Source organism: Eublepharis macularius, chromosome 3 (assembly GCF_028583425.1).
Source record: "Eublepharis macularius isolate TG4126 chromosome 3, MPM_Emac_v1.0, whole genome shotgun sequence".
NCBI classification, from domain to species: domain Eukaryota; kingdom Metazoa; phylum Chordata; class Lepidosauria; order Squamata; family Eublepharidae; genus Eublepharis; species Eublepharis macularius.
In genome coordinates, this window is record NC_072792.1 from 168,777,313 (window position 1) to 168,790,925 (window position 13,613).

Sequence of the window (13,613 nt, forward strand, 5' to 3'; positions counted from 1 at the left end):
CCAGAAGCTAAGCAGGGTCGGCCTTGGTTAGTAATTGGATGAGAGACCTCCAATGAAGATCAGGGTTGCAGAGGCAGGCAATGGCAAACCACCTCTGTTAGTCTCTTACCATGAAAACCCCACCAGAGGTCGCCATAAGTTAGCTATGACTTGATGGCACTTTCCACCACAACCAGGAGGTGGTGTGTGTGTGTGTGTGTGTGAGACAACTTCCCTGATGCTGAGTAATTTGGACAAACTTTCTGTATTGCCATACTGCTCTGTAAGAAATGAAACATCTATAGGTCAGCAAATCAGGGAGCACTGGCTGAAATGTCTCCATAACACAGATACATTCACTCCTCTGCCCTATTGAGAATGACAGTAAAATTGGCATCGCTGGGCATTCCTTTGATTTGTCGTCATGTTTGTGATGTGATCCTTGGTTGGCTTGGATCACATTGCAAACCAACCAACCCAAAGTTGACTATGAAGAACAGCACTGAGGGAGGAACAAGTAGCTGTGAAGTGAAACAAAGAGTATATTTAAGGGGGAACACCTTTTCATGTTGGCCTCGGGCACTACTTCTGCGCCAAATGCAAATATTTGACATGATCCTAATTATAATGGCTAGTAACCTTCCTTAAGCTGGAAGAAGTTCCTTCAGCCTAAAAAACTTCTCTCCAACTTAAGCAGCTTTCCTGTTGGAAAAAGAGCTACTGAAGCCGGAGGAAGGCTCCTTGGGATGGCAGAAGGCTTCAGACTTTGCTTAATGAAGTGATAGGACACAGGCCAGCATTAATATTCATTATTTATTATACCCATTCCAGACAAAAGAATTCCCTACCCCAAAGACTTTCCTATCCCCCCCTTCCCCTTCCCATGCCCCTCCCTGTCCTGACCTTGGCCGATTCCGCACGGCTTACCTGAAGCCGGAACGTTGTGGAACATGCCAGAAAAAACGCGGGAGATCGCATTTTCTCGCGTGAGATTTGCGTGATGTCGCGCAAAACTCGCATGAGAAAACGTGATCTTCCGTGTTTTTTCTGGCATGTTCCGCAACGTTCCGGCTTCAGGTAAGCCATGCAGAATATATATATAAAAGAATTCCCTACCCCATACCCACATTTATACCCACACCCACAGTGGTCTGTCTAGCTTCTATCAGAGCCAGGGCCTTTTCAGTCCTGGCTCTGACCTTGTGGTACTCTGTCTGAGCAGACTAGGGCCTGGCGGGATTGGTTATCTTTCCGCCGGGCCTGCAAGACGGAGATGTTCCGCCAGGCATTTGGTGGGGGCTAGGCTGTCCTCTTGCCGGCCATACCACTGAAGACCGTCTACCACCCATGCAGGAGCTCATAAAGTGTGACACATACTTATATCTGCCATCTGAGAAATTTTTATTGCACATGGATAACGTTTTTAAATGTTTATTTATAATGTTTTTATTGTTTTAAACTGTATGTTATAAATTGTATGTTGTTACACGGCCCTGAGCCCATCCGACGGGGAGGGCGGTCTAGAAATGTAATAAACAAACAAACAAATAAATAGATAAATAAATAAAATCACCGACCCCATCAAATCAACATCTTATAAGCAGAAAATATTGTACAGGTAAAAGTTCTGAAGGCAGTTAACATTTCCTTCTGCTTGACGAACATAAGACTCCCTACGAGCAACCACCCCCGACCAATTTTCGATGTTGTTCCTACTTTTTTTGTCCTCACATCTCATTATGGAGTAATGACAATACAAGATAATGGGAACATTCTCTAAAAAAGGAAAGAAAAAAAATTATCTTTCATTTTCTCTCTCACACACACCTGACTGGGCAACTAAAACGGAAGACACGATAGACTAGCTATAATTGCTAGGTTGCCCCAGCATTGCAAAGAAACAAGTACAGGTTTCCTGGATACTGCAATCACAGCTCACTTTATAGGAGGTAGTTATTTTTGTCTCCTCGTTTCCACAAGAAAGTAGCCACCTGAATGTCATTTCATTTACCACTCTTAATGTTTAAAGAGCCACCCCCATCCTCGTCGCCAATCATTTAAGGTATTTTTTTGGAATCATTAGAGAAACTGCATTTGGATTGCTGAAAGTTACAAAGTAATGTAATGTTCGAGCAATTTCCATTCAATTTAATCTTACACCACTCCTAGGCAAAGCAAAAAACCACAGTACGTGATCTGCCATGTCTAATAAGTACCCGGCAGAGGAAAACTGCGTCAAGGTGGCAAATTTATATTATAAATTTATATTAGAATATCCATGGTTGCTACAATGTGAAAATTCATAAAGGAACTCTTTAAACAAGATGGCTGCTTTACAGGATATGTTCCCATTTCTGAAGCAATTACATAGTAGGACTTTACTACAGAGATTAATCTGATGGTGGTTTACTATCTGGTGTAAGCTACTTTGTGCATCTGGGAAATAAGAATCCCTCCAGGGGGTTAAACAAATAAAGCTGACACACTAGTGAAAATAGGGACTTTGGGGTGGGGTAAGATTTGTTGTGGCAAGCAATGGCAAACCACCTCTGTTAGTCTCTTGCCATGAAAACCCTACTAGGGGTCACATAAGTCAACTCTGACTTGAGGGCAATCTCCAAAAGATTTGTTGTAGAGAATGGATCAGGAGTGCAAAATGAGTGAATAAGAAGTCCCAGGGACGGATGCCTCTACAGACACATTAGGTGGCCGTGAGTATGCTACTATGGTCCCCCCCCCCCGCCCTGGCCATGTGCAGTATAGGGAATAGGGATAATAATACTGTCCTTCTTCATAAATGCATTGTAAGGAATACCATGGTAATGTATATTGTGTTCTAAACCCTTAAAAAGGGGTACCTAAAATGCTAACTGTTATGAATTAGTTCGGAGCCTAAGGCGAAGATACTTGCTTGTCATTTAGTAAGCTTTTATTGAAATTATTTATTTATAATAATTGCAACCTTTGTCTGCTTAAGTGGCTTACAACAACCACCAAGATAGAGCTAGCATGGGAATAGCGGTAAGAGTGCACCACTTGGACAAGGGAAATACTTTCCTTCAAATCCTTTCTCGGCTAGGAAGCTTTCTAGGTAAACTTAGGTCAGCCATTCCCTATCAACCTACTCTGTCTTACAGAATTTGATGTGAGGATGATGGAGGAGGAGAGAAACATGAGCTCTGACCTCTTTGGAGGAGGAGCCTGGTATATGCCTAATCAACAGCCATTCCAACAAACAGCAAAAGCATTCCTTGCTGAGAAAGAAAATGAAATCTGTGCAAAATGAAATCTTGCGTTATCAACATTGAAGAACTTTTTGAGAGTGTCTGGAAGCATGTAGAGAGGTGATTTGGTAGAAACTTGGTAACCTAGTGATTCAGAGAATAAAGCAACAGGCTCTTTTAATCTCTTGGACTTTCAAACGGCTTTTGACAAGGTACCTCACCAATAGCCCTGACCTGGATAGTCCTGGTGAGCCTGATCTCGTTCAATCTCAGAAGCTAAGCAGGGTCGCCCTAAGTTAGTAATCGGATGGGAGACCTCCAACAGAGACCAGGGTTGCAGAGGCAGGCAATGGCAAACCACCTCCGTTATTCTTTTGCCATGAAAATCCCACCAGGGGTCACCGTAAGTCAGCTATGATTTGAGGGCACTCTTTACCACCACCATCTCAGGGCCAAGCTACACATGACGAAAGACACTTGCCTGGCAAGTGGATTGAGTAGAGGGCAAGTGAACAGGGAGAAATACACTTGCCATTCAAGTGTCATTTGTCACTTGTAGCTTGGCCCTCAATCATGACTCCTGGGTAAGCTTAGTAGGCATGGGATAAGAAGACGGGTCCTCTTACGGATTAAAAGTTGGTTAAATGACTGGAAGCAAAGAGCAGGAATAAATGGACTGTTCTTGCAATGGAGGGAATTAAGCAGTGGGGTCCCACAAGGATTGGTATTTAAGCTGATGCTATTTAATTTGTTCATAAGTGATCTGGAAATGGAGATAAACAGCATAGCAGCCAAGTTTGCAGATTACACAAAATTGTCCAGGATGGTGAAAACCAAGGCTGACTGAAGAGCTCCAGGAGGGTCTCCACAAATTAGGGGAGTGGGCAACAATCTAGTAACTGAAATTCAATGTAGGCAAGTGTCGGGTTATGCACACTGGAATGAAAAATCCCAGCTTCAGCTATATGCTAAAGGAGTCTTTGGAGGTTTTTAAGAAGAGGCTTCTGACACTAATGCTGATGAACTTAGACAGACTGTGAAAGGGAGGGCAGGTGCTAGGCTCTTGTGGCCGTTTCTTGTATGTTCAGGGTAATGCTGATTGCTACTTTGGGGTCAGGAAGGAATTTTCCTCCAAGCCAGACTGGTCAGGGATCCTGGAGGGGTTTTTTGTCTTCTTTTGGGCATAGAGCAGGGAACGCTGGGGGAGACAGGGGGAGGTAGCCGTGAATTTCCTATATTGCGCAAGGGGTTGGACTAGATGGCCCTTGAGGTTCCTTCCAGCTCTATGTTTCTATGAGTTTGAACTTGCTGAGACTGAGAGGGGAACAGACTTTGTACTTGTAGTGGATAGCTCAACGTAAGGCTCTATTCAGTGTGCTGCAGCAGTGAAAAGGGCAAACTCTATGCTGGGGATTATTAGGAAAGGAACTGAAAATAAACAGCCAATATTATAATGCCCTGTACAGATTTATTGTGTGGCCCCATTTGGAATACAGTGTGCAGTTCTGGTCAATGTATCTCGAAAATGACTTGCAGAGCTGGAAGAAGGACAGAAGAGGGCAACCAAGATGATTAGGAGTAGAAGCACCTTTCCTATGAGGAAAGGTGGAAAAGTCTGGAACTTTTCCATTTACAACAGAGATGACATGGGCTTTTTTTCAGCAGGAACACGGTGGAACGGAGTTCCGGAACCTCTTGAAAATGGTCACATGGCTGGTGGCCCCGCCCCCTGATCTCCACCCCTCTAAACACCCCTCTGTCTGGAGATCAGGAGGCGGGGCCACCAGCCATGTGACCATTTTCTCCAAGGGCAATCCACCTCTTTTCCCAGAAAAAAAGCCCTGGAGATGACTAAGGGGGGGATGAAAGAGGTTTATAAAATTATGCATGGGGTAGAGAGGGCAGACACAGAGAATTTTTTCTCCTTCTCCCATAATACTTGAGACAGGATGCTGGACTAGATGGATCTCAGGATCCGATCTTCATGAATATATAGGCTATCACTACCGAGAAAAGTGGTATTGAAGTCACAATGGAAAGTTCACCTCAGCATGTCAAAGCAGCACATGAAAGGCAAATTCACTGCTCCCTGATATCTCCTTTGCCTGTGGAGCGCCACTATTCAAGCTTTGCACTGATTGGTTATGAATAGGGTAAAGAAAGACCTGTAAAGGTATTATGTGTCACAGTCAAAATTAGTGGAACTAAGGGCGGGCTTATTTCAAGAAATAATTAAAAGACCTCCATCGTCACAGGGGACCGTCAATGTTCCCACCCCTCCTCTCCTCTCCCATGCTTGCACACGCACCATGTAAGCGGAAAACGGAAGGTTTTAGGTCAACCTCCAGTCAGATAGCTTTTCACGGGGAGCCAATTTTATTCTCTTTTTATGTCAGTCAGACTTTAATGGGAGGAAGAGTATGAAATAAATCCGGAAGGCTGAAGTAGTGCAATGGGAAGACCATGGTTATATTGGCAATTAAGAGTTCCCCCAGGAGGTTAATTAACCACATTAAGAGCCAAACGTTTCACAAAACACTAAGCAAGTGTCATAAAAGGAACGCTTCCCTTCCAGACAACTTTGCACCGAACTGTCAACAGTCTGTTTGTTTTTGGCACTGAGAAACGTACTGCCATACAGGCAAATGTTAATGCATTATTAACATCTGAGAATGGCCTATCTGGGCCTCTAATCTTTTGCACCTGCCAGTCTATAATTTGGCATCTTCTACTCCAGAAGATCCCAAAGCAGTAAGATACTAAATCATTCCCCCTGATTACTCAGTGTTCAAACAGGCTGCCATAGCAGGGTTTTGTGTTCATCTTCATCTTATTACTTTTAAAAAAAACCTCTAGTTATTGGTTTCACAATTAGAGGAACATGACTCAGTGTAGCTCAGAGAACTAAAGCCTACGTGGTAATGAAGGAGTTATTCTCCCATACCCTCCCCATTAAAATAGATGACATTTTTTATTTTAAGACGAACTTTCGGGAAATGTTCGGTCTGTTTTGTTCTGCTCATGTGGCCAAGGCAGTAAAAAAAAAAAATACAGGCCCCCAAACATCTCATTAGCATGCTCATTTCCACTCAAAGTTAATTTCAGTTGGCTGTGTTTCCTCAGTAGTGAAAATGGTGCCATCAAGCCAAGATGGGGCAGATCCACGACATTACTGAATATGGAGCGCTGCACGGCCCACTTTTTCTCCTTTGGTCCCATTTGCACATTGCTCATTATAAGCAGAATGCCTGCCAAAGAATATTTTGCATTAAAGGAAATTCAAAGTGAATTTGTGAGTTCTTCCTTGAATGAAACATCTGAAGAACTTCAAGGGAAATCAGAATATTTTGGGGAAAAACAGAGAAGTTTCTCCAGGGATGCCCCTCTAGTCTCTAGGACTTTATCCAATTGTGACTAAAGCAAAATGTGAAGTGAATTTGGAGGTTACTCAGCAGAGATCAGGAACTAGGACACTCTTTGTAAAATGCATTTAGTATAACCAATTTGTTGTTGTTTTAAAAACTGCCATTATAAAATTGCCTTTCAAAGCATATTTCTTCTCTCATCTTACCTCAAGAAAATGTTCTGCCTGCTGTTCCCGATCCAATTTTCTTGATGTTGTGGTTATAAGACCTGTAAGAAAGATGAGAAAAGATGAGAATGTTAGCTTTTCAGTAACTGTCAGAACAGTACAGGTCTCCTACGGATCATGCAAAGGAGGGCTGCAAATGAAAAAAAATACATGGTACATGAATCACGCACAGAGTTCTTGTTGTTTTAGACAATGGTAGCAATAAGATGGAAAAGGTCTTACAGATTTCCATTGCAGCTGGAAAAAGATAAAGCCCCTTGCCATAAAAACAGATTATTTGTTATTTTATTTATATAGTAAAAATGCATATAGGTCCAATCTTCCAATAGGCTCGATCTTCCCATATTATCCAGCCCACCAGTTAAGATCTACCTCGTGCACCCTGATCCCTGCCTTCAGAAGTGAAAAGGGTGGTGACTAGAAACAGGGCATTTTCAGTGGTGGCACCTTGCCTTTGGAATGCCCTCCCACTTGAGGCTCACCTGGCACCTACTTTATTTTAGGTGCTAGGCAAAAATACATCTTTTTAACTCTGGCTTTAATTAGAGATTTTATCTTAAAAGCTTTTTAACGATCTGTTCTGTTTTACAGATAGCATTTATGCTGCTAATATCGAACGATTATTTTTTTTAAACTGTGGTTTAAAAAACAGGATTCTGAAGCGGTGGCATAGAAATATTCTGTTTTAAATAATTATATGAAAACATGGGGTGGGAGGTCACAGAGCATTACATGATGGTAACCCCTTGCTCCAACATATCTCCAAAGGCTTATGTTATCTATGATTCCAGGAAACATGCTACAGCTTTCTAGCTGAAGTTCAGTAGATCCAAGTCCAGTCAGTTCCCAGAAGCCCGTGTGTGTTGCCTTGAGTTCCTCCATAGGAGTAAAAGTGGAATGTCATTTAAGATGCCTGCCAGGTATTTCGCTCATTCATTCAGGATTTTGTAGTCCATGTTGGTAGCAAAGATGGGAATTTGCTTTGACTTGAGGGCTACAACTTCTGCTGAACTGGTTTCATGCATGACCTCTCCCTGTCCTTTGGGGACCAGTGCTTTGAGAATTTTCTCAGGAAGATACGTGACTACCTCACGCTCACTAATATTTCTTTTCAGAGAGGCCAACACTGATGTCATGCCTGCTCATTGAGGAATTCCTCCCCTCCTCCATCTATGTGAATAACTTGCATGACGCAAAGATGAAAGGCTGAATGGACATTTGGGATTGAGGCCACTTGGAAGACAATGCCCTCTTGCATGTATGTAGGCAGGGGGAGGCAGGGCTGTATTAAGTCATGGCTGGCCGCTAGGCTTTCAGATATTTCGGGCCCCTCCGACACTTCAGTCTTTCACCCCACTACAGCTGACAGCCTGACTCTAGTATGGTAGGTACTAGACCGTAGTACATAGCCCTATATCCATTTTGAGATATATCCCCTATATCCTGAAGAATTCTATTCACAATTTTTTAAATATTTTATTGCGCGAGTAGAACTCTTCAGAAAGCACATTTTGAGTGTATAATCGTTCAATACTGTCATATTTTGAAGTGAATAAAATTTGTATTATTTATTAAAAATAATTTATGGATAATTGTTTTAATATAAGAGGCAATTTGTTTCACTTCAATAAGGAAGCAATTAATTCTCTTATTACTAGAGGTTATATAAGAGAATCAATTAATTGTAACTTATGTGAGGGTGTGCCTCAGCAAAAAAAAAAAAATTGACAGGCCCCTAGTCCCTGCAGGGCCCCTGGGCTTCGGCCTAGTCAGCCTTATGAATAATACGGCCCTGGGAGGAGGGAGATGGTGGCGAATAAAACAGAGATTCATGTTGGAATTCTTCACAAGTGGATGTTGTATGTGCAAGCAACTTCAAAAAGTTACTTACAATAATTAATAATTGATATATTAATAATTGGTATCTGAAGGAGGGCGCTTTGACTCTCAAAAGCTCATACCCTGAAAATCCTGTTGGTCTCTAAGGTGCCACTGGACTCAAATCCTGCAGTTCTACTAGAGATAGTCATGGCTACCTACCTGAAACTTGCAATAATTATTCCAGTAATTATTTTTGTAACATTGTTTACAGCCATGGTTCACGTGTAATGGCAAACCATATTTTTTGGACCAAGTGGATGAGCCTGGGAAATTCTCCTTCCTGTCATAGTACAATGCAAAGCCACCTAATTTTACATTTCCATTCAAAACTGTGACAAACCACCATTTGCCATTAGATCCGAATTTGCAAACCATGGTTTGAGCTTTCTCTGCAAACGTGGATTCCAAACAGAAGTTTTGACTCTGGCCTTCCAGGCAGTTACAGCTTGTACATTTCAGACAATTTATGACTTGTATTTTTAAAACCCCCTCAATAATCTTGATGTCTTTTCCTTTAACAACTGTCCTTCCACCAATGCATAATCTCAGTGCAGTGCTTAAAACAAGAACATAATATACCAAAAGAGCTTCCTTGATTTGTAGCCCTGACTGACTCATTAAAGCAATTTTTACCTTTCATTTTTCCTTTAACTGCAATTAAAGAGGTCAAAGTAGAGCTTGCTTCTGTCTTTCACAGCATGTAGCGATGAGCAGAAAAATCGACTACTTTTTTGTCTTCGCTGCTGACTGTGACTAGCATACAAAGACTTGGCTTTTCAATAATTGGGGGCATATCTTAACTTTCCCCCACATTCTCAGTGTACAGGTTCAGGTGTAAACCTCAATAATCTCAGGATGGTTCAAATAAAATGACAAAGTATGCACTACATAAATGAGTCCTGGGGTTGCCAGGTGAGGCCTGGAGATCTTTTGGAACAACAACTGATCTCCAGAATACAGAGATCAGTTCCCCTGGAGGAAATGGTTGCTTTGGAGTGTGGACTCTACAACATTATACCCTGCTGATGTCTCTCCTTTACCCCAGACTACACCCTCAAATCTCCCGGAATTTCCTTTCCTGAGCCTGCGAAAGCGGGGAGGGCGGAATATAAATGTAAGAAATTAAATTAAAATTAAATTAAATTACCCGGAGTTGGCAACTCAAGAGCTGATTCCGCACACGTTGGATAATGCACTTCCAATCCTCTTTATCGATCATTTGGAATGGATTTTTTTGTGTGCGGAACAAAAAATCCACCTCAAACAATTGATAAAGTGCATTGAAAGTGCATTATCCAACATGTGCGGAATCAGCCATGTGAAACAAAAAATCCACTTCCAGACGATAGCTAAAGTGTATTGAAAGTGCATTATCCAACGTGTGCTGAATTGTCTTAGGGCTAGACCAGTGAAATGCATTACATGAAGCTGCCTTCTGGCTCCATCAAGGACAATTTTGTCTACCAGGAGCAGTTCTCTGGGTTTCAGGCACATCACCTACTACAAAACCCTCTTAGCCGGAGCTGCTGCTAACTGAACCTGGGACCTTATGCATGGAAATCAGAGGCTTTGCCACTGAACTTCTAATAATAATCTATTCCCCTCCTACTCCTGCCAGTTGTTCAATTTCTGATTTCATACAAATCATGGCGTTCCATTTCTATCTGAACCACCAAGGTGCATCTGTGCTGGAAGATTCTCCTTCCCTTTTACAGGCCTCGGATCTTTGTGTATGTATCCCCTCCTCCTCCTCTCTGCCTTCTGAAGCACCTCCTTAGTAGCTACACCCTGTGGAGATAAAAACACCAGGACTAGCCCGTGTGTGTCAAGAGCCATCAAATTGCAACTGACTTACGGCAACTCCAGCAAGGGGTTTTCAAAGAAGGCAGGAGGTTACATAGGGAACTTTTTTGGGGAAATACTTTGGAAAGCCTGCTAGTAAAAAAAAAAAGAGAGAAAGAGAGACAATACTGAGCTATGGTTGTCGTGGATTTTCCGGGCTGTATAGCCGTGGTCTTGGCGTTGTAGTTGTAGTAATACTGAGCTAGTTTACCCCAGAGTATGATGCACTGTACGTTCTTATGCACTAAATGTGTGATATTTGTGGCTCTGACAAGTGCCCAGATCACTTGTCGTGTTAATATGCGTTAAGCAGCAGCGGCAGAGGAAGGCATGGGGAGAAAAGATTGCCACACAAATGCTGCCCTGGAGAGGAATAGAAATGGGGAGATTTATGAGGAACTGTGGAGGAATTAAAAAAAAAAGACTGCAAAAGGCTACTGTTGCAGAAGTGGGCAGATCACCCAGGAACCGGCTTCCATCTTACAGCCAAGCTACAAGTGACTCCTGATGTCAGGTCCAGTGTATATCTAAACTGTACTGACTCCATTTTCTAATGCTTCTAGTGTTTGAGTATTCTCTTCCCAGGTGCACCAGTTCCCAGGCAGCATTCCCACCGGAGGAGACTGTTTTGTCTAACACCGTTCCACCAAGCATTGGCCTTGAAGGAGAGCAGCTTCCCAGGACTGAGAGATGTTGTTTTGAGAACTGTGGGGGGAGGCTGATCCAGATGGGTATTGTTACTCTGTATCTTATGCTTGCTCTTCATTGGTAACAATGATCATGTACCATCCTGATTCTCCTATTCAGGACAGTGGACTATAATGGACCTTTTCTGCAGTAAAGTTTCCTTTTCCAAACAATGGACTTGTGTTTGCTTCTAAAGGGAACCCTGTAGTGAGTGCCTTATTTAGCCACAGTCTGACATTTTGTTACCAATCATGTCTGAGTCGGGCCCAGCGGAATCCAAGGTTGTCCCGGACAGGGATCCTTTGTTTGATCCGTATGCGTCTCCCGACAATCAACCTGTGCAACCCGTGCAAGCCCAAGACTCCCAGGAGCTGGGAGCAGCCGGGAACGGAACCGGAGCCTCCACTTCCACCCCGCCTCTCATCGACCTCAGTACTCGGGCCGAGACCGAAGCCAACCTCGGGGCAAGGCCGAAAGCGACTGCTCTCCCTTTGATTTCGGTACCCACCCCGTCGGAGTGGGGAGCCAGACCCCGAGAAACCAGAGAGCGTCGGGCAGGGGGACTCCATCCACTAGTTTCGATGGAAGGGCGCCGAAGCCTAGGAACCGTCCCGGAGCTAGACAGCAGCCAACCATGGCGATATTGGAACAGGACGTCCGAACAGGCGGAGGGGGACACGTCTCGCCGCGGCGCCCTGAGTTGGGATTACTCCGAACTTGTTTCGTGGAAAGAGCCAACGGTGGTCCCTGAACAAAGTTGGGAGCAGATACAAGGTCGCACCTATGCGGTGGATACCAGCATCTCGGCCGTGACGGGTATGGCCAAGGGAATCCTTGCTGCGAGATCGAGAGTCGTCCAAGGGGACCCTCCTCCTTGGGGCCCCTTGTCCCCGGTGAGTGCAACGAATGAAGCTTCCATAAGCGAGCAACCGGGGGCAAGTCGAATGCAACAGTTAGAAGCTAAACTGATGGATATGGAAGAAAGTTTGGCTCATGCCATCCATTTAATTTCGGCAATGGGAGCAGGGGAAAGACTGTCCCCTGAAGAGATGGCGGTACAGATAGCTACCCTTCAAAGTGTTATCTCCTATCCGATGGAGAATGTCCAGCAGCGGCCGTTACCTACCGGCGAAGGGGACACCCATCCGGGCGAAACGGGAGAGCAACCCAAGGAACTTCCAGCACAGCAGGAAATTCCACCGAGCAAGGGAGACCCGGTTGAGCCACCCGGAGAGACCCCCACCGAACTTCCTAACCAGGCAGGGGATGTGCCGCCAGACGGGACTCCCGCTGAGAGGCCTACGGAAGGGGAAGAAAAGCCCAGTGATACACCGGTGAGACCCCCTCTTACTTCTTCTATAACGGTCCGGCCGGACCAAGCGGGAGCACACGCGGCTCCATCTGAGGAGGGAGCCCCTCGTCAACCGCGAGACATTGTCCCCGCCGGGCAACCTACGGGGGACGGTCTAACCGCGCCAAGAGGCCAGCCGCTGCTTCCCAGATTAACAACACCCGGAGGGGCAAGCCCGCGCGGCCTTCCACCGGTTCAACCCTCGCCGCTGCGGCCTCTCTCACCTCGACCGCAGCTCATACCATTGCAGCAGCCCCAGGACCAGCCCGTTTTACCACCCCCGAACCAACCGGGACGGCCTGCACCACTACGACACCTTCAACCCCCTCCTCAGCGGCCGATCTCCACTCTCCCACACCAACCTCCTCCACCTCGACAGCTGCCACTAACGCCTCCCGTGTTACCGGCCAGACCGAGACTGCCGCCTCCTGCTCGCCTGCCACTACAGCCTCCGGCCCAACCAAGACCAACCCCGACACAGCAACCACGGCAACCTCCGCCCGCACAACCAGCCCAACCCCAGCCGGCACCGCCGGTTCAACCGCCACCCGTACAGCAGGCACCGTTGCCCCGACCGAGACTCCAGTTACCTCCTCCTGTTCCTCAGGCGCAACTAAGACTGCCGATGGACTTTTACCCAGCGCCTGCTCCGAGACAGGAACTCCCAATGGGTTGGGTGAAGCTGGAAGCCACCTTCGATGGGGATCCATCCAAATTGGGATTTTTCCTAGTCCAAGTGGTACAGTTTTTCAACAGGTGGGGGCACCTCTTCGGCAGTGAGGCCAGTCAAATCGAACATCTTGGATCTCGTTTACAGGGCAAAGCAGCAGACTGGTATGTAGGACTATACAATGTCGGGGCCCCAGAACTCGATACTCTTCAGGGGTTAGTGGATGCTATCCGAGCGCAATATGAAGACCCCTTAGAAGAAACCCGGGCCCGAACAGAATTGCAAGCCATCAAACAAGGCAGCATGTCAGCAAGAGACTATGTCACAAAATTCCGGCAATTAGCAGCCAAGTGCCCTAGGTGTGAGGAGTCCACCAAGATTATTCTG

The 13,613-nt window shown here is 45.1% G+C and overlaps 1 protein-coding gene across 2 annotated transcripts in view; it reads right to left on the reverse strand.

Moving 5' to 3' along the window:
* FAT3 (FAT atypical cadherin 3) overlaps positions 1-13,613 on the reverse strand; it is a 457,110-nt gene that overhangs the window by 172,894 nt on the left and 270,603 nt on the right. For both annotated transcript variants that reach the window (XM_054973889.1, XM_054973888.1), the window contains exon 3: positions 6,775-6,836. In XM_054973889.1, coding sequence (XP_054829864.1) covers positions 6,775-6,836 — 62 coding nt within the window. The remainder of the gene's footprint in view (positions 1-6,774; positions 6,837-13,613) is intronic.